At 38.8% G+C, this 22,924-nt stretch overlaps 1 protein-coding gene across 1 annotated transcript in view; it reads left to right on the forward strand.

Annotated features, from left to right (window-relative positions):
• Positions 1-20,049, forward strand: part of pggt1b (protein geranylgeranyltransferase type I, beta subunit) — a 41,020-nt gene extending 20,971 nt beyond the window's left edge. Inside the window, exons 8-9 of the mRNA XM_062025896.1 lie at positions 5,012-5,120; positions 12,920-20,049. Of these exons, the coding sequence (XP_061881880.1) occupies positions 5,012-5,120; positions 12,920-13,086 (276 nt within the window). The 3' untranslated portion in view covers positions 13,087-20,049. The remainder of the gene's footprint in view (positions 1-5,011; positions 5,121-12,919) is intronic.
• The last annotated feature ends 2,875 nt before the right edge of the window (positions 20,050-22,924 follow it).

A 22,924-nucleotide genomic window follows, 5' to 3' on the forward strand; every position in this document is an offset into this window, starting at 1 on the left:
AGCTGAAAAAACAAAATATCTGTCAGACTTAATTTTAAATAGTATCAGCAAGCCACGTGTTCTTTTTAATACTATTAGTTATGTTCTTAATCCGAATCCAGCCACTTTACTGGAGATGACAAGTGAAACTTGTGAAAAATTTCTCTCCTTTTTTAACGATAAGGTTGCTTTTATTCGGGCAAATCTTTCTCGCTCTCCATTGAGTTTTAATGTGGCCACTCAGTGCTTGGCTGTGTTTAGTCACTTTGAGCCTGTGTCCATGCCTGAGCTTACAGGAATAGTCCACAAACTGAAACCCTCGTCCTGTCCCACAGACCCAGTACCCCCTCGCTTTTTTAAAGAAATCTGGGGCACTATTGACTTGTCTGTTAGGGACATCATCAACAGCAGCTTGATTTCTGGCTGGGTCCCCTCTTTTTGTAAAAGAGCTGTTGTCGAGCCTTTGATTAAAAAAACAGGTCTAGATCCGACATGTTTGTCAAATTATCGGCCCATTTCCAAATTACCTTTTGTGTCAAAAATTCTGGAGAAATGTGTTTTAGCGCAGCTGCAGCCTTTTTTAGATGAAAATAGCACTTTAGATCCATTTCAGTCTGGATACAAGGCTTTGCACAGTACTGAATCTGCACTTTTAAAGGTTTTTAATGACTTGCTTTTAATGTCTGATTCTGGTAGCTCTGCCATTTTAGTGCTTTTAGATCTTACAGCTGCCTTTGACACAGTCGACCACACAATTCTTTTAGACCGCCTGAGAGACTGTGTGGGTGTCAGGGGGACTGCATTAGAGTGGTTCAGATCCTACCTGTCAGAGAGGTCCTTCTCTGTCAGGCTGGGGGACGCCACCTCTTCTTCTGCTCCGCTTTACTGTGGTGTCCCCCAGGGATCCATTCTAGGCCCCATCCTGTTTTCCTTGTACATTCTCCCTCTTGGAGAGATTTTTAAGAAACATGGAGTGTCTTATCACTTTTATGCAGATGACTGCCAAATGTATATGCCAATTTCAAAAGGCCACGGCCCCCTGACACCCCTTCTCAACTGTCTATGTGATGTCAAGGCTTGGTTAGCCCAGAATTTTTTAATAATGAATGAGGGAAAAACGGAAATTTCAGTTTTTGGTCCGGCCCTCACTGACTTGGGACCATTGCAAAATCATGTGCGTCCCAAAGTCACCAGCCTTGGCGTCACTATAGACAGCGATTTTAAATTTGACAAACAAGTCAATGGCGTTTTAAAATCGTGTTTTTATCATCTTCGTCTTTTAGCAAAGGTAAAACCATTTTTATCTTTTAACCTTTTTGAACAAGTCGTGCATGCTTTTATTTCAAGTCGCCTAGACTACTGCAATGCACTTTATGCTGGCATTAGCCAAAAAACTCTCTCCCGGTTGCAGTTAGTCCAGAACGCGGCAGCACGACTTTTAACAGGGGCCAGGAAACGTGAGCATATAACCCCAATTCTTCGGAGTTTGCACTGGCTCCCTGTTCATTTTAGAATTGATTTTAAATCCTTGCTGTTTGTTTTTAAAGCTTTACATGGACTGGCACCTCAGTATATCTCGGACCTCATCCAAATTTACACTCCTGCGCGCGCTCTGAGGTCCGAGAGCCAGCTCCAGCTCGTGGTGCCCAGGACGAGACTTAAAACCAGGGGAGACAGGGCCTTCTCTGTGGTCGGCCCTAAACTCTGGAACACTCTGCCCCTCCATGTTCAAACTGCTCCCACAGTGGAGTGTTTTAAGTCTCGTCTAAAGACCCACTTTTATTCTTTGGCTTTTAACACTACGTGAGTTGTGTGGTCTTCTGTCCTCTGTTGTCCTGTGTGGTTAGGGTTAGGGTTATAAATTTTGATGTCTATTTTACTGTTTTAATTGGTTTCACCCTTTAAAATCGTTTTTAATCATATTTATTTTTTATATTGTCTCTGTATTGGTTTTCTATTCATTTATTCTTTGTTTTTATTCAGTCATTGGTGTAGCATAATATTGTTTTTTAATATTGTTTTTAATATAGTTTTTAATATTGTTTTTAATATTGTTTTTAACATGGCTGTGCAGCACTTTGGAAACATTCTTGTTGTGTAAATGTGCTATATAAATAAAGTGGATTGGATTGGATTGGATTCAGTAATTTAGCTCTCAGGTTTGGTACATAGACTCTCTAAACTGCATGGGTGTCCAAAGTGAGCTCCGGGGGCAATTTGCAACGCACATTTTTTTTTAAATTGGTCTGTTGCACTTTGTCGTAATAACAATACCAAAAAATTGGAAAACAGAGTGATTTAAAAAGAAAAAGTTTAAAAACTAAAATCATTACTAAAAACAATAACCCAAAACTTTGTCTTTAAATATTACTTTTTGCATCCTTTTTATAAAATGTGATCTGTTAGTTATCAACATAGCTCAAAAGGTTATGTGCTGATTTTGATGAAACCTTAAGGTAATGTTAGAAATGGAGTAACGAACAAGTCATTCAAATTTCGGGGTGATCCGCAACAAATGTACTCAGTTACCTTTCAGGGATTTATATTGTTAGGGTTTTATCTATATTCCTTATCGATGCCGGTATTCATCAGTTCTCTTATCCATGCTATTTATAATGGGTGTAAATAAAGATGTGAAAAAAAAAAATATATTTTATAAGCGCAATAGGTTGTACATCACCAACATAATGTAATATCTCACAGCAAGAAAGTATTTTATCAACACCTGCTTTGTAGGTCTTAAACAAGACAACAATGTTTGCAGTGCAAAATTACCTGTATGTCATCATCTTTTAAAGGGGGACTGCATTTTGGGGGGGAATTTTGCCTATCGTTCACAATCATGAAAAACATGACGATTTTTTATGCATTCTAAATACTGAGTAACGTAAATAAAAGTCTGCTTAAAGCAGAGCCAATGGGAACTCCACTATTTCATCCATAAAATCTAATAAATAACCATTCAAAAAGTGCCAACAATACTCCATTTACATTTCGTGACTTCAATATTAACCAAGTATTCGTGATATTGTTATTATAGACATTAACGCAGACAAACTATTTATAGCGGCACCGTGATCACTACTGTGTGTCCCTTTTTGTTTACATCATCGACTAGTCAACTGCTTCCTGTAAGTTTATTCTAGATCATAAATCATGCATCTCACCTGGACAGAAGAAGTCTGAGTAGGTATTCCGACAAGTTGGCACCCTTTGACAGCCATATAGGACCCGAAAATGACCGGAACGACACGAAAAGATGCTTTAGAGCAACTTTATTGATTATGTTATTACTTAAATGTTTAAATTTTTTGATTATATTATAGTGGTTTGTGGACTACTGGATTGCTAGGGGGACGGTTGATAAAGCGCGATTGCGATCAAAGCGGGTTCACTTCAAACTGACACTAACTCTTATTTTCATGCGTGAGTTTGAGGGACTTTTGAGGAGAAAATATTGTTGCTACAAACTTTTGTGTGATTTGGCTTCCTTATTTGTAATCATTCCGAGCCACTTATCAGATTCTACCCGTTTCTTTTTTTTATGCGTAGCAGTGGCACCTGAAGTGAATGTGACAATGTGTCATAATTACAACGGCCTTATCTTTTGTCTAGTAATTCATTGTCCTTCTGGACTGACCTAATTAGTAACCGGTACCAAATACCAAATGGGGCGGCGTGGCGAAGTTGGTAGAGTGGCCGTGCCAGCAATCGGAAGGTTGCTTGTTACTGGGGTTCAATCCCCACCTTCTACCATCCTAGTCACGTCCGTTGTGTCCTTGGGCAAGACACTTCACCCTTGCTCCTGATGGCTGCTGGTTAGCGCCTTGTATGGCAGCTCCCGCCATCAGTGTGTGAATGTGTGTGTGAATGGGGGAATGTGGAAATACTGTCAAAGCGCTTTGAGTACCTTGAAGGTAGAAAAACGCTATACAAGTACAACCCATTTATCATTTATTTATTTATAAATAATACCAGTATTTTGTATAAATTATTCGTTACCTTATGTTCATGTTATGAGCCTCAACTGCTCTGTGTTTGTATTGGTGTTACCCTGCCTCCGCCCACAGAGACCAAGTGAGTGGAAGATGGAGAGGGTTCACTGTGTTTATTTCAATCCGCTACATAGAAGCTCAAAAAGTAACTGTAAAATTTTGATTAAACTTTCAGAAAATGTCAGAAATGGGATAAGATAGAACTTTTTCTCTAGGGACTCAAAGCGCTTTACATGAAACCCATTGTCTACATTTAAGCAACATTTAAGCCACTGTGGGTGTCATTAGGAATAGGAGGGTGAAATGTCTTGGACCCAACGGCAGTGACTATGATGGCGGAAGCTGGAATGAAACCTGGAGCTCTCAAGTTGCTGGAATGGCCATAAAAAATAATAATTAAATTAAGGCTGCAAGCAACATTGAACAAGCCCTGTGTGCCGTGGGATTCATGCGAGTCTGCGGGCACGCATGTCGCATGCGGTCACCTCTTTCCCAACATCCTGACCTACAAAAGGGCAAAAAACTATGGAACTATTACATTTCCAAAAAAGGCATAACTAGGCCAAAACAAATAACACATAAATACAACAATGACTACATGGAACACATAAGCTTATAACTGTGTGGTCAAAAGTACATAACATCTATTGAAAAAGTTTTCAGTGACCAAGAGAGACGATAGACCAAAATGTATAGGGGAAAAAGATCATTTTGGTTGACATATTCTTAGTCTTATTACTATACAAGCATGTGGGTCATAACGGTGCCTGCCAGCGGTACCCACCACAGCGTGATCCAAAAATAAAGGAGAACTCGACTTAAACAGCAATGAGTAACGCGCTATCACACCAATGTAGCTAATCTGTAAATATGTAGGTCACAGCTGTGCCAGAGGTGCAAAGGAAATTTTATATATTTATATATTTTTTTTAAATGGCCAACGTGGAGGTTTTTCATGTTTTTAGTGTTGTTTTGTAATGGTCATTTTGTAATGGTCATTATAACGTGGTCTTGCCTTTTATTGTTTGCTGTCTCAGCTATTAGATGTGTTCCAGTACACCGACTTTGACAAGAACAGAACCTTCATCCTGTCCACGCAGGATCGATTAGTGGGAGGCTTCGCCAAGTGGCCAGACAGCCATCCAGGTATGTGATTGCAAAGCTTAACTGTACAGTATCTGATAAAGGAAAATATACTGACCCTTTTGGTAGACTAGTCTCTAAAATCAGTCATCTTACCCCTTTCATTACCTCCCTGGCTTGTGTTTCTCTCTTTCTCTCTCTCGCTCTGTACGTGCTCTAGTTTGTCCTTATAATGTGTAATTGATGAGGGGATGGAAGTGCTCACGTTACAAAGACAAAGCGATGAGGCAAAGCGGTCAGCTCTATTTGAAGCAAACCTCATACATATGGTCGAACAAAAGAGGGGTTGAAAAAAGATGAAAGGTGGATGGATAGAGAGCATTGAGCTCGCTGTGGTTGTGTGCTCACCAGTGTTGGGTTAGTTACTGAAAACCAGTAACTAGTTACAGTTACTAGTTACTTTCTTTCAAAAGTAACTCAGTTACTTACACCAAAAAGTAATGCGTTACTGTGAAAAGTAACTATTTTGTTACTTATATTTTATTTTTTATTTTATTAAGGCCCCCTTTAATGCCCTTTTAGCCTTAATTTCAGTACTGTTATTGCACTGGAGAATAATACTATCTGTTGATCAACTTGACATGCATTTGCATCACTGAACTCTGCTAAGCAATGTGGTCTACATACAACACACAAAGACAAAGATATGTTTCAAAGGGCCAATTTGTTTCAGGCCAGAACAAATTGACAAAACTATTTTAAATAGCTGCAACATAACATACATAAGTAACAAACGGCATAATAACAACATAGCTGTAAACCAAGGAAGGCACACATTACATACACAAAGCCTCCTAACCAGGCGTTTTTTTCTCTCAAGGAATTCTGAAATGTCTGAAGCCCAGAACACTCTACACATTTCCCCAGTTTTAGTTTAGAGATAAGGAAAGATTGGCCTGGCCCACTAGCATCCCTCTTTATGTTTGTGAACTTTATAGTCTATACATTTAGAGTGATGTGATAATCAAACACTCTAGAAGTCTAGAATGAAAGAGCAACAGTATATAAGAGAATTGACAGAGTGTGTGTACCTTCAGTGCGCAGTGCCTCGTTAAAATCCAGCCGCTGTTGCTTAGGAGGTGTAGTGTGTCTCTCTTTACTAGCTTTGTCGAAGCATGTTGCTTTTGTAGCTGTTTCAGCAGATTTGAATTGCTAGGATAGGATCTTTGATCCAAGACACAACTTACATTTAACTAAAATGTTCTTTTCTTTGTGGTCGACAAAAGAAACGTAGTGAGAATATCTCCATGTTAAGAAACTCTGCCTCGGGCTTCGCCATGTCTTGTTAGTAAACACAGACACACCCCCTCCTACACACACGTGGCGCGCCTCTTCCTTGTGACACAGGAACATCCAGAAGAACGACACTGCAGTAATAAAACCCTCTCAGATCTTCTCAGATTCTAGCCGATACTACAAAAAAAAAAAAGTAAAATAACGCATCATGTAGTAACGGTAACTGAGTTACTGAATATAAAAAATAACGCGTTAGATTACTATTTACCGCCGAAAGTAACGGCGTTACAGTAACGCGTTACTAACGCGTTAGTCCCAACACTGGTGCTCACATAAAGACGAAGAAGTTAGAAAGCTAACGATTCTTTGCCACAAGAGGCAGATCAGAAGCACTATAAAAAAACAAAAATTGCAATTGTCCAGCTGTAAGACTTTGTATTATTTTAGGGATGGGCTGAGAGATTACACTAAGCCTTTTATTTTGACGGACTATTTGGCTGGCAGTCGATCCTTTTTACTGCAATCCATATCTGACCATGGTCTTTGTTATTGTGATCAATATATGCGATAATAAAACACTTTATTGTTACTTTCTGTATATTATAAACGTATCTCTAAAAGAGTGCAATGTTTGCCAGAAACTAACATTTTCCGACTGGACAATTTGTTCTCTAGTTATATCAAAGAAAGGTCCCCTATTAATGTAACAATATTTTTTAAAGTCTCAGACTATTGTGTATTGAAAGTGTGTTGTGTACTTGATGCTGGAATTTTAGACTGTAAAAGTGCTTTAAAGTAAACCCTACCAGGCGCATAGCAATGTGTGTTTCTGTAGCTTTAATGCTAATGAGCGCAGTGTGACCACATTTGACTTCAACAAAGTGTCTCCAAGAAACGCTATTATAGTTACACTATGTATAAACTGTGTCCAACGTAATAGATGCCATAGATCACATACAATAACATAGCATTAAGGAGTGGGACAGCTACAGTGCCAACTTTACAGCAGCGTCATATGCTAGGTTAGCCTGTTTGCTGAAGAAAAACACAATGATCATAATGATATCTCATATCCATAGCTGATTATTCCCTTTCTCAGATGTGTAGCAAAGACTTTTTTTGTACAAAGCTGTCTAAAGTGAAGTGGTGGGCGTATACGCGAGGCAGGCTCGTCTAGCTAGGAGCGGCTCAGAGTTGACTCAGATGATTTTCCATAATGATGTCATGAAAAAGCCCCATGTTCTAAAGGGACCTTTCTCTCAAAAGTGGACCACTCAAGTGAAGAAAATTAGTTTTTTTCTATTGTCATAAATCAGCTTATAGGATACCCATCCATCCATCCATCCATTGGGGGTTGCGGGGGGCGCTGGAGCCTTTCTCAGCTGCATTCGGGCAGAAGGCGGGGTACACCCTGGACAAGTCGCCACCTCATCACAGGGCCAACACAGATAGACAGACAACATTCACATTCACACACTAGGGACACATTACTGTTAAAGGCCTACTGAAATGAATTTTTTTTATTTAAACGGGGATAGCAGATCTATTCTATGTGTCATACTTGATCATTTCGCGATATTGCCATATTTTTGCTGAAAGGATTTAGTATAGAACAACGACGATAAAGATTGCAACTTTTGGTATCTGATAAAAAAAAGGCTTGCACCTACCGGAAGTAGCGTGACGTAGTCAGTTGAACATATACGCAAAGTTCCCTATTGTTTACAATGATGGCCGCATGAAGTGAGAGAGATTCGGACCGAGAAAGCGACAATTTCCCCATTAATTTGAGCGAGGATGAAAGATTTGTGGATGAGTAAAGTGCAAGTGAAGGACTAGTGGGGAGTTGAAGCTATTCAGATAGGGAAGATGCTGTGAGAGCCGGGGGTGACCTGATATTCAACTGGGAATGACTACAACAGTAAATAAACACAAGACATATATATACTCTATTAGCCACAACACAACCAGGCTTATATTTAATATGCCACAAATTAATCCTGCATAAAAACACCTGCGTGTTTGTTATGCTAGCTCCTAGCTCCTCTGCTAGCTCCTAGCTCCATAGAACACGCCAATACAATTCAAACACCTGATCAACACACACAATCACTCAGCCCAAAAGACCGTTTACCTAACCCAAGGTTCATAAAGCTTATATATTTTTAAAAAGTTACGTACGTGACGCGCACATACGGTCAAGTTATCGAATGTTTAGCAGCCAAGGCTGCATACTCACGGTACCTGATATTCAGCTGGGAATGACTACAACAGTAAATAAACACAAGACATATATATACTCTATTAGCCACAACACAACCAGGCTTATATTTAATATGCCACAAATTAATCCTGCATAATAACACCTGCGTGTTTGTTATGCTAGCTCCTAGCTCCTCTGCTAGCTCCTAGCTCCATAGAACACGCCAATACAATTCAAACACCTGATCAACACACACAATCACTCAGCCCAAAAGACCGTTCACCTAACCCAAGGTTCATAAAGCTTATATATTTTTAAAAAGTTACGTACGTGACGCGCACGTACGGTACGGTACGTGTTATGCTAGCTCCTAGCTCCTCTGCTAGCTCCTAGCTCCATAGAACACGCCAATACAATTCAAACACATGATCAACACACACAATCACTCAGCCCAAAAGACCGTTCACCTAACCCAAGGTTCATAAAGCTTATATATTTTAAAAAAGTTACGTACATACGCAAAAAAAAGCCAAAGCTGCATACTCACAGTAGCACGTCTGCGTCTTTGTCATCCAAATCAAAGTAATCCTGGTAAGAGTCTGTGTTGTCCCAGTTCTCTACAGGCGTCTGTGTATCCAAATCAAAAGTCCTCCTGGTTAGAGTCTCTGTTATCCGAGTTCTTCCATCTTGACTGCATCTTTCGGGAATGTAAACAAAGAAGCGCCGGCTGTGTACTGTTGTGGCTGACTACGTTCGAAAAATACGTCCATTTCGCACCGACAACTTTCTTCTTTGCTTGCTCGGCTTCGTTCTCCATAATGCAATGAACATGATTGAAACAGATTCACGAACACAGATGTCCAGAATACTGTGGAATTATGAAATGAAAACAGAGCTTTTTCGTATCGGCTTCAATGTGGAAGGCATACCCGTGTTCGCCGGGCTACGTCACGCGCATACGTCATCCTCAGAGGCGTTTCGAACCGGAAGTTTAGCGGCAAATTTAAAATGTCACTTTATAAGTTAACCCGGCCGTATTGGCATGTGTTATAATGTTAAGATTTCATCATTGATATATAAACTATCAGACTGCGTGGTCGGTAGTAGTGGCTTTCAGTAGGCCTTTAAAACACCATAAAAATGTATTGTGTAAGCGGTAGGGCTGCAGCGATTTATTGATTAAATGGATTACAAAAAAAGCATCGATTTGTATCTTGTAGCTTCGATGATTTCTTTAATTAGTATAATACGGAGACATTGTATTGCGCAGTGCACACGAGTGCAGTGTACCTATTGATGATGCAGCTAATGATGTGGCCTGTGTGTGGGGGGTGGAGATGGACGGCCGATGGCAAGAGATGGCTTGGAAAAACGACGACGACAAAGTGGACGAGATTTTGCAATCATTCAAAAGTGAAAAAGACAGACCTTGTGGTGAAATGTATGCACCTGTCAACTGGAGCTGACATTTACTTACTACCAAGGATCCAGCACATGACCAGAAATCATTCTGCATGTTTAAGAGTAGCAAACGGCAATAAGGTAAAAGTCTATTTAGGTACTGCGCATCTCGAAAGTATTTACAGCGTTTTACTTTTTATCCACATGTCGTTATGTTACTTCCTAATTCCAAAATGGAATACTTTCATTTTTTGTCCTTAAAATTCTACACACAATGCCACATAATGACAATGTGAAAAATTAGCTTTTTACAAATGTTAAAAAATAAACTAAGAAATCATATGCACATAAGTATTTACAGCTTTTGCTAAGTACTTTATTGATGCACCTTTGGCAGGAATTACAGCCTCAAGCCTTTTTGAATACGATGCAAACCGCCTTGGCACACCTACACTACCGTTCAAAAGTTTGGGGTCACATTGAAATGTCCTTATTTTTGAAGGAAAAGCACTGTACTTTTCAATGAAGATAACTTTAAACTAGTCTTAACTTTAAAGAAATACACTCTATACATTGCTAATGTGGTAAATGACTATTCTAGCTGCAAACGTCTGGTTTTTGGTGCAATATCTACATAGGTGTATAGAGGCCCATTTCCAGCAACTATCCCTCCAGTGTTCTAATGGTACAATGTGTTTGCTCATTGGCTCAGAAGGCTAATTGATGATTAGAAAACCCTTGTGCAATCGTGTTCACACATCTGAAAACAGTTTAGCTCGTTACAGAAGCTACAAAACTGACCTTCCTTTGAGCAGATTGAGTTTCTGGAGCATCACATTTGTGGGGTCAATTAAACGCTCAAAATGGCCAGAAAAAGAGAACTTTCATTTGAAACTCGACAGTCTATTCTTGTTCTTAGAAATGAAGGCTATTCCACAAAATTGTTTGGGTGACCCCAAACTTTTGAACGGTAGTGTGTATATGTATATATATATATATATATATATATATATATATATATATATATATATATATATATATATATATATATATATATATATATACACATACAGTTACATACATATAGTTATAAATATGTGTGTGTATATATATATATATATATATATATATATATATATATATATATATATATATATATATATATATATATATATATATATATATATATATACAGTTACATACATATAGTTATAAATATGTATATATATATATATATATATATAGTTACATACATAGTTATAAATATGTATATATATATATAGTTATATATATATATATATACATACATAGTTATTATTATTATTATAGAGGTTTATTTGAAATAGGGACAGATACAAAAACATAGACATCTGAAACAGTTACATACATATAGTTATATACATGTATATATACATGTGTATATATATATATATATATATATATATATATATATATATATATATATATATATATATATATATATATATCCATTTATTACAAGTAATAAGAAAACATAAATGCCTTACTTACCTATCAAGGAGGAAATTAGCAAATTTGGCGTCAGATTAAAAAAATCTCTGCCTTCAATCATCTCTATCTTTCAAAGGAATCCCCAATACAAATCCTCGTTTTGTTCCTGGCTTTGTCATGAATAAGTTGAGGATTGTAACGACGCCATTTAGATTTACTTAGGTCTGACATGTTTAGTAACTTTACCAGTGGCAGTAGCTCGACAAAGAGGGCGATGCATAACTGGCAACCTAGTTGTGAAACACTCACTGACTTTTTAATTGGTCAAACGGTGGAGAGCAAGGCATCGAAATGAAAACAATAACAATATTTCGGGGCTGTAAATCTAGTTTTGAAATAAGCATATCCTGGCTGAACTACCGTTATCAGTTGTAAAGGTATTTGAAAAGAACATGATTTATTAATGCCTTTCAGGGACAAGCGGTAGAAAAATGGATGAACGGATGGACATATCAGGGCCATATAATGATGACTTGACATGAAATTATAACATATGGCACCTTTTAAGTGGGTTAGATGTAATTACTGAATACAATTAAAATAAAAAATAAGATTACTATTTCACTACTATATTTTGAGTGGGCCCCTCTGTAGTGGAATAGTTGGTCCCTAAGGTCAAAAAGGTTGAGAACCCCCGGGAAAAAAAGCACCTTGAGACAAGAATATGTCTTCCTTCACTCGTCATTTTCGCAATTTTATGTGTGAAATTAAAAAATCACAAATGAAGAGGAAAAATCGCAAATTGTTTTTTTCTCAAAATCGTGTAGCCCTAACTACACGATCACTAAAGTAATCGATAGGTGCAGCCCTAATAAGCGTGGACCTTTAAAACTGACCAGGCTTATGCCTGCTAACATAAACGCAGGAATGAAGAAATGCAGCACAAGTAAATAGATATACATATTAATGAAAGCCTTCTGATTTAACAGCCTTTTTATGTATGTTATCTGATTATCAGTAACCTTGGATGTTTTATAGCTCCAGTGACGGTTGCAGGTCCAATACACACACACACACATCACATGATTGAGTCACTATAAATCCAGCGAGCTGTGCTTCGATTGATTCTAATGCAGGCTTCCAATCGTCTATCATTTCATTATAATTCAATTACTGGTCCATTTACTGGTCTGTGCAGCTTTTACGCCGATCCCTGAGGACAGGCAAGGGTTATGGGACTATTTCCTTTGAATTATTCATTATCTGTTTGAAGGAGCAACACAAAGAGAAGGGATGTGTCATGACAGGGTCAGATGCTTGTTTAATTGAGTAAATGTGACGTGAGGTGACACGCATTGTGGTGCCTTAGCTGAGTGTGTACTGACCTGACACGTGCAGATGCTTTATGCTCAGACACATGATTACCATCCCTGACCTACATTCACCCCTTTTCACACAGTCACTCTTTTTATTCATCCTTGTCCACCGCCAGACCCTCTGCACGCCTACTTGGGCCTGTGCGGTTTGTCTCTGATCGGAGAGCCCAGCCTGAGGAAGGTCCACCCGGCTCTTAACATCACCCAGAGGGCCTTTGAGCACCTCCGCCTGCTGCAGCAGACATGGAGGGACAATAGCAGCGGCTGTAGTGGACAGCACTGACAGGACGACCAACCAGCATGTTCAGTAAACACACGTCTAAGGAGTCTTTTTTTTTACCTAGGTGGCCTCCTTTTTATTTGAGGACAACAGGAGTGTCCAGCTAGTAACTTTGGAAAGTGGCCTTTCCTTTACATAAAGCTGCCTTTTGGTGAAAAAAAAAAAAACGAACAAAAAATATGTGCCAGGACAAAATCACCAGAGACCTGAAGACATAACAGGTGCCAAATTGTCTCCATCATGATTAAGAATTGAAAGAAAACCTGTGTGGATGTGGAGCAGCAATGTTTAAAGGCCTACTGAAATGAATTTTTTTTATTTAAGTGGGGATAGCAGATCCATTCTATGTGTCATACTTGATAATTTCGCGATATTACCATATTTTTGCTGAAAGGATTTAGTAGAGAACATCGACTATAAAGTTTGCAACTTTTGGTCGCTGATAAAAAAAGCCTTGCCTGTACCGGAAGTAGCGTGACGTCACAGGTTGAAAGGCTCCTCACATTTCCCCATTGTTTACACCAGCAGCGAGAGTGATTCGGACCGAGAAAGCGACGATTACCCAATTAATTTGAGCCAGGATGAAAGATTCATGGAGGAGGAACGTGAGAGTGAAGGACTAGAGTGCAGTGCAGGACGCATCTTTTTTCGCTCTGACCGTAACTTAGGTACAAGCTGGCTCATTGGATTCTACACTCTCTCCTTTTTCTATTGTGGATCCCGGATTTGTATTTTAAACCACCTCGGATACTATATCCTCTTGAAAATGAGAGTCGAGAATGCGAAATGGACATTCACAGTGACTTTTATCTCCACGACAATACATCGGCGAAGCACTTTAGCTACGGAGCTAACGTGATAGCATCGTGCTTAAATGCAGATAGAAACAAAAGAAATAAACCCCTGACTGGAAGGATAGACAGAAAATCAACAACACTATTAAACCATGGACATGTAAATACGCGGTTAATGCTTTCCAGCTTGGCGAAGCTTAACAATGCTGTTGCTAACGACGCCATTGAAGCTAACTTAGCAACGGGACCTCACAGAGCTATGATAAAAACATTAGCGCTCCACCTACGCCAGCCAGCCCTCATCAGCTCATCAACACCCGTCTCACCTGCGTTCCAGCGATCGACGGAAAGACGAAGGACTTCACCCGATCATCCGTGCGGTCGGCGGCTAGCGTCGGATAGCGCGTCTGCTATCCAAGTCAAAGTCCTCCTGGTTGTGTTGCTACAGCCTGCCGCAAATACACCGATCCCACCTACAACTTTCTTCTTTGCAGTCTTCATTGTTCATTAAACAAATTGCAAAATATTCACCAACACAGATGTCCAGAATACTGTGGAATTTTGAGATGAAAACAGCTTTTTTGTATTGGATTCAATTGTGTCCGAATACTTCCGTTTAGCTACGGACGTCACGCGCATACGTCATCATACAAAGACGTTTTCAACCGGAAGTTTAGCGGGAAATTTAAAATTGCACTTTATAAGTTAACCCGGCCGTATTGGCATGTGTTGCAATGTTAAGATTTCATCATTGATATATAAACTATCAGACTGCGTGGTCGGTAGTAGTGGGTTTCAGTAGGCCTTTAAGGATGTGTTTTGGCTGATTTATAGTTGAACAGTGTTATGTAAGATGGACATGAAACCTTTTAGCATCACCCTCATGGACAACAGCTTCTTACGCACACAAGACGTAATCATGCATTTGAAGGGGACCTGTCTTAATTCTGACTGAAAGTGTGGAAAAAAGTTGAGACCAGTCATGTTGTCCTTGGAAGCAAAGCACCTTCTAAGGACAGAAGGTTCATAATCACTAACACCCTTCCAGTGCTTTTATTGACCTTTTCAAAGCTTGCCACTCTCAAAAAGGTTAATTCCAGCCCAGCAGCTTTCATCTCCACCCTCCGTCTCCCACCATCTTTGTTTGCTAATGAGGAGGTATGATCAGGTGGTGCTGCACCCAAAGGAGATTAGTAGCCAACAACCACCTGAAGGGACTCTTTGGTCTTTTGGAAGATTGTTCTACAACACCTGCAGGAAACAAAAGAAAAACAACAGCTTCTAGGAGCAAGTGGGAATCAAACGTCTCTTAGGGAATTTCTCTTTTTGATCCCGTGAGCTGGCCTGGCTCAGACAGATTCACCATTGCCGACAGTAACTATTTAATGGATCCACTTGATAGCCATCTTTCACCTCAGGCTCTAGTTGCAACGTCCTGTTTTTCCCTATAATTGGTGTGGAATCCTTCCCGAAGCCTTTTTCAGCAAGTGAATCGTAAGCCCCTTTTTAAGAAGGATCCTGCAAAATGGCTGTCAATGAAAGATCCAGCATTTATTCACCTTTGCCTTTTTACACAGAACACAATAAACTGAAATATTTCCAATCGGAGGTAGTGTTAGCATCTAGTGCAGTGGTTCTTAACCTTGTTGGAGATGCCGAACCCCATCAGTTTCATATGCGCATTCACCGAACCCTTCTTTAGTGAAAAATAAAATGTTTTTTTTTCAAATTCAAGACAAAGTTATGTTTTTTTACTGGTGCACAAAATGAACCGTGCATCATCATGTTGTTCAAAGAACAAAACCAACACAGTGCATGAACTCACAACAAATTACACACATGCAAATCAGTTTGATTTCTGCTGTTGCCGTATCCATAAAGCCGATAGGGAGAAGTTTTTATTTACACGATGAGTCGGGTGTGTCTTGAACTCTGCGGCGGAGGCTCCGTCGAACCCCTGAGGCCGACTCACCGAACCCCTAGGGTTCGATCGAACCCAGGTTAAGAACCACTGATCTAGTGTGACGAATACAAAACTTGACAAACAACCATGCCACTGTTAGTTCTAGTGCCTGGTCAGCCGGGGTTCCACATTGGGTGAAGTAAACCACTGCTGGCTCACTGGTCGTCATTGCTGCATCATTTTAGCATTTGATACACGGATATAAATGACACACAAGCTAACTTTAGCTTAGCTGTGCCTTACACTCTATCGTCTTCTCAGTCTGTTACCTGTCAACCCTACCGTTTTCCCCGTTAAACTCAAGTATTTTTGTCCTTCTGTCCCAGCGTCTTCCTGTTCCCATAAACTTCAGCTGAAGCAGTGCTTCCCAATTATTTTCTGTCTCGCCCCCCCGCCCTAAGAAGAAAAAAACCTTCCGCGCCTCACACCACTCTCTGCCGCGACTATGAATATTATCATTTGTCTAACTGTTATAAGTCCACCTGATTGATTGATTGAAACTTTTATTAGTAGATTGCACAGTACAGTACATATGCCGTACAATTGACCACTAAATGGTAACACCCGAATAAATTTTTCAACTTGTTTAAGTTGGGGTCCACGTTAATCAATTCATTGTATCCTTATTAGCAATAAAGAAGAAGAAGATGATCTTTATTGTCGCATGTACATGTACAGCGAAATGTAGTCTGCATTTGACCCATCCTCTCTTCTTAGCAGGCACAAGACATTAAACCAACATTGACAACTTGTTGAATTAGGACCTGACGTTGTAGCAACTCAAACATTACATTGAAACAACATGCTTTTTGACAACGTTCAATCAATGTTGGGTTCTGACGTCATACTTGCCAACCCTCCCGATTTTTCCGGGAGACTCCCGAATTTCAGTGCCCCTCCCGAAAATCTCCCGGGGCAACCATTCTCCCGATTTTCACCCGGACAACAATATTAAGGGCGCGCCGTGATGGCGCTGCCTTTAGCGTCCTCTACAACCTGTCGACGGGTCCGCTTTTTCACCATACAAACAGCATGCCGGCCCAGTCTCATGTTGTATGCGGCTTCTGAGGGTGACCGTGTAAACAACTTTAACACTGTTACAAATATGCGCCACACTGAACCCACACCAAACAAGAATGACAAACACATTTCGGGAGAACAGCCGCACCGTAACACAACATAAACACAACAGAACAAATAGCAATAATTCCTTGCATCTCTAACTCTTCCGGGCTACAATATACACCCCCGCTACCACCAAACCCCGCCCCCCACACCTCAAACCCCCACCCACCCCCCCTCCCCCCAATCTCCCAAATTCGAAGGTCTCAAGGTTGGCAAGTATGTCTGACGTTGATTTGACCATTGAATTTTGGTCATTTCCCAAACCAATATTCTACAATACAAATACAACGTTGAAACAACATACTTTTTGACGTTTATTCAATGTTAGGTTGTGACATTGATTTGACCTTTGAAATTTGGTTATTTCCCAACCAACAACGTGGATTCAACGTTGTCTCAATTTACAAATTCAACTATTTTGTAACGTTGTTTCAGGGGACATGTATGTATAATCAACGTGGTATCAATGTCTTGTGCCTGCTGGATTAAGGAGCAGTGGGCAGAAAGAAAGAGGAAAAAAAAGGGTGATTCAAAAAGAATACGCCAAAATTATCACTCGATATTTCAAAAAAGAAAGAGAATAGAAAACTTAGCCTGTACATAACTTTGAGTATTTATTTCATGCTTTACAAGTTTTTACCAAATTCTGTTTTAAAAGCATGCTGCATTATGACAATGGCATTTGTTTTGGCAAACTTAAGCACACAAAACGCCTTCTGTTGAGGAGTCGCCATTTTGATGGTAAATAAACGCGTGGTATTCCTACAATTGAACGGTGCCGAAAGGATTACATGACCACAACGGTGAAATTGTAACACAATAAAACTTGCATAACTCCTGTACCATTGATTCAGTCTATTACAACGCTTCAGAACTGAATAAATGTGTGATGATTTTGGCGTATTCTTTTTTGAATCACCCTGTATAAAAGAATAACAATAACAATGTTTTTTAGTCTGTAACAGAAAAAAATTACTGTGTATTAATTTGTCTGAAATTTAAATTCGTGTTTCATCTATTACATTTTTTTGACCAACATGAACCATTGGATACTGAAAAATACAACTAAATAAACTTAATAAATAATATTAAATTCAAATTGGCTATCGACATTTTAACATAAAAAACAAAAATTAATTAATTTGTGCAGATTTTTTTAAATCAAAATGAGGATGTTAAGATTTATAGCTACAATGAGCACATTTTGTAGTGCGCAGCTATTGGAAATGGAGTTTTAAGAACGACATTGCATGATACTGATAAAGCATGGACATGAAGACATATAAAGCCCACATTTGTATAAATATCTTGACAAATGGGAGGCTTATTATTCTTAAGAGGGAGGTCAAAGACATTTTTTTGTAAGATTTGTAACGCCGATTGTCGGACATTACACAGAGGAAAAAAATGATGTGAGCCAGCATGAAAAATCTCTCAAGCGTAATACCAGTTTATTTTTTTATTCACGCTACATCATCTGGAAATGTTACATTTCTCGTGTTTTTAAATGCTAATGTTGCCTGAGTCTCCAATGGAATCCAATTTGTAGCCTTGACCTGACCAACAGGCTGAGAACCCTCATTCTCACTCGCTGTCTCGCGTTCAATGCGACGTGATTTTCAGTTTCCAACCTCTCCTGTCACAGGTGTTCCTCAGGGCTCAACCGTAGGGCCCTTGCTATTTTATGCTAAATAACCTTTTGTCACTACCACCAGCCATCCCCAGCCCCCTAATTTTGACAAGTGAATTGGATCAACTACGAGGAGGGATAAACAAACATGTGGATTAAGCCATGACGGACCTCATCTTGTAAATCAAAGGTTGTTGGAACAACACCGTCCCACCTTGGGTAAACACCAAGAGGAGACTTCTGTCTTCTAAGCCCAGGCAGAGAGGTGGAGGAGGAGGGATCACTGAGAGTGGAGCAGCAGGATGAATAAATCATTGGCAACATCCATTATTAAGAGAAACTGGCGGGCAGTGGCGTCACCGCTCAAACTCCTTATGACGAGAGAACAATAACAACGCGTCTGTTACTATTATTGTCACCGCGTTACAGAATTTCCCTGGCCTGTTTGGAGTGCAAGTGTCATCCGGGAATGGTTGTTTCAGCTGGCCGTCTCAGACACAACAACAAAACTGAACACACACGCAATTTTGTCCGCAATCTGCATGATTCTGGCTTTCAAATGCTTTATCGGGAGCTCGGATCAATTCTAATGGAATTAGATGCATCTTCTAAAGCCTGAAGACCGCTCCATTCTGGAAAAGTACTTCTTCGCCACACTTGTTACAATGTGCCTCGGAGATTGTTGTTCTAATGTCCCTCAGCAATGCTTTTTCCATCGATTTTTTTCCCCAACCCATTTTTTTTTTAAAAGTAACAGACAAACCGAAAAGTTGAACTTCCGGAAAACACGCCTTTTTGTTCCCTGCAATCAGGATTCTAATGCATTTCTCAGAGGAAGAAAATCAGTTCCCTCGGTCGCTTACTCGGCTTTCCAAAGGGAAAGGGAACGAGATCACGCCGCTTACCCGCAGATGGAGCCTGTTACTCGGCCTCAATAGCTGCCTGCCGCCTGGGGGGGGGATCATTGTTTGGACCCCTCCAACGCCACACACGGATATACATAATGTAACATGAAATGCCATTTATTTTTTCTATGCTTTGTAGAGACATCAAGTGTAGGTAAAAAAGTGTACATGATGATAAATATTTGCAAGCAAGGTGTTTCAGCGGGGCGGGTATGCAAATGTTGATTGGTTAGCCATGTTTGAATAATGTGAGGAGCCGAGCTTGGCAGCAAATACTGCATCTGTGGTAAATAATAAAAACAAAACGCACACATATCCCTGTGTCTTTTGTTTTATCTATATTTACTTATATTAGAATAAACAGATTCGGTGGCATCCACGCAAACATGAATTTGCACTAAATGAAATGTTTGTCATCACTTTTTCCACATGACTAAATTGTAGTTATGGCGCCCCTTATAGGTTGTGGTCCAAATTTTCCGGAAGACAAAGATTTGTAATCATTTGACCGGTGATTCTCAAACTGTGGTACGTATACCGCTAGTGGTACTCGGAATAAATAAATTACTTGTATAAAGTACAGTGTTTTATTTTCCTATATTCAGTGTTACATATATATATGTATATATATATATATATATATTATATATACATATATTATATATATATACACAGTCGTGGTCAAAAATGTACATACACTTGTAAAGAACATAATGTCATGGCTGTCTTGAGTTTCCTATAATTTCTACAACTCTTATTGTTTTTGTCAGAGTGATTGGAGCACATCCTTGTTAGTCACAAAAAAACATTCATGAAGTTTGATTCTTTTATGAAATGTGACCAAATCTGCTGGGTCAAAAGTATACATACAGCAATGTTAATATTTGGTTACATGTCCCTTGGCAAGTTTCACTGCAATAAGGCGCTTTTGGTAGCCATCCACAAGCTTCTGGTTGAATTTTTGACCACTCCTCTTGACAAAATTGGTGCATTTTAGCTAAATGTGTTGATTTTCTGACATTGACTTGTTTCTTCAGCATTGTCCACAGGTTTAAGTCAGGACTTTGGGATGGCCATTCCAAAACCTCAATTCTAGCCTGATTTAGCCATTCCTTTACCACTTTTGACATGTGTTGGGGTCATTATCCTGTTGGAACACCCAACTGCGCCCAAGACCCAACCTCCGGGCTGATGATTTTAGGTTGTCCTGAAGAATTTAGAGGTAATCCTCCTTTTTCATGTCCCATTTACTCTCTGTAAAGCACCAGTTCCATTGGCAGCAAAACAGGCCCAGAGCATAATACTACCACCACCATGCTTGACGGTAGGAATGCTGTTCCTGCGATTAGAGGCCTCACCTTTTCTCCTCTAAACATATTGCTGAGTATTGTGGCCAAACAGCTAAATTTTTGTTTCATCTGACCACAGACCTTCCCCAGCCTTGTTTTTCAACCAGTCTTGCGCAAATTGTCAGTCTTACCAAAAGAACACAAATGCATGAAAATGTGATGTTAATAACTCAGCAGGGTTTCCCACACATTCATTTATTTGTGGCGGCCCGCCACGAAAGAATTACATCCACCACAAATAAAATTTAAAAAAATTATTTTTTATTTTTTATTTTTTTGTCCTATCCAGCTTCTCAGGAAAATCATATAGTTGATGTAGATGCCCATATAGGCTGTTCAGATTTACTTTACAAAAGAGAAGTGTAGGGTACTTCTCTTGTTGCCTTATTTGTATTTGACCACTACTGTTTTCTGTTTATTTGTTACTGACTGTGGCAGGACACCTCTGCCTCTGTTTCACTTTATGTTGCTGGTAAATAATATGGTTGTAGTAGTAGGCTAAAGTTAAATTATTTAGTATGCACTAATTAAAGGGGCAGAGCTTTAAGAGACATTTTAGCTTTTATATTTTAGAAGATATATTTTTTGTAAGAACCACAATTAATAAATATATTTCAGTGAATAACTTATTGTTCAAATCTGTTTATAAATATGTACATAAAGTGTTGTAATTATATTGTAAAATGGATGGATGGATGGTTGGATGGACGTTTAAAACAAAACTGTTATTATTAATTAGTAAGTATAAATTTTTTAAGCCTTCCTGGAAATCAAAATTTAGCTGCAGACATGACAAGCGTCAAGTTGGTCCTTATTTTTTAGCATCGCAGTTCTCTGCTATATGTGTTTAAAATGTAGTGTTTGTTCAATAAGAAGACATTTTGTCTTATGTCTACTGTACTTTAGTGCAGACTGACTGATACTGGACTTTCTAAGAATTCTTCCTTGGGGAATTCAGCCCGACCCAAATCGAAGTTGTCCAAAGAGACTATCCTCTAACATCTCATCTGCAGCTGTGTTGAGGTGTGGTGGGATTGTCCCTTTGTGAGACATGCAACCCAACACAAGCACTACAACTACTAGCATCGCTAGACAAGGAGATAGTTCTCAGAAATAATGATGATGAAACCGGATGATGTTCATCTTTTTATTGTTCGCCGGTGTCCTATTTTTACACAACGCGGTTTGTACTTCTCTCTAACTTGACACAGTAACCTTTGTGCTAGTCTGTTCCCATGGCAACTATAGTAGTAATACCTTGAGAGTCAAAGAAAAGGGACATTTTCATTGAACAAATAAAATATATGAAAACACTATCAAAATACGGACATAACCCCCAACTTGACTTAAATTGTGTGTTTGTGATCTCCTATGTTTTATTTCTGCATGCAATGCTGCAAATGTTTTGTTGTATTCTAAAAGAAGAACAAACAAATTAATGACATAAACCATTTTTGCTTTGAAATTATTGGAGAATAATACAATTTTGTGGAATAAAAAATCCGTCTGACAAGTCCATTCTCCAATTTTTAAGGTGGAAGGACAAAGGGGTTTGTCGCAAAAAAATCAACCTTTTTTAAAAAACAAAAATCAACCTTTTTAAAAAAAAAAATCAACCTTTTTTAAAAAAAAAAGCTTGCAATGACGTGAGTTTTACTAGATTTTTAGATTTCACAGATATCATTAAATTTTTTATTTTATAATTATTTTTAGTTTATTAATATTTTTAATTTAAAATGTTACCAATTTTGCACTATTTTTTAAAAAGGATTTCTTATATTGACAGGTTGTTTTTTTATTTCAGACTTTTAAAAAAAAATTTCATAACCATTTCATAAGTAAAACTTTTTATCTCCTAACTTTGACTTTATCTCATAAATACAACTTTATCCCCTAATTTCGATTTTACCTCAGAATTTTGTACTTTTATATCAATAAATCCTTTTTTCCTAGTAATTTCAACTTTTTAATAAAAAAAATAAATTATAATTATAAAATACTTTTAAAATGTTTTTTAAATTTTTTTATAACTTTATAAAAAGTTTCTCGTGCGCATGAGGAAGTTTCTCGTGCGC

Source organism: Entelurus aequoreus, linkage group LG17 (assembly GCF_033978785.1).
Source record: "Entelurus aequoreus isolate RoL-2023_Sb linkage group LG17, RoL_Eaeq_v1.1, whole genome shotgun sequence".
Taxonomy (NCBI): Eukaryota; Metazoa; Chordata; class Actinopteri; order Syngnathiformes; family Syngnathidae; genus Entelurus; species Entelurus aequoreus.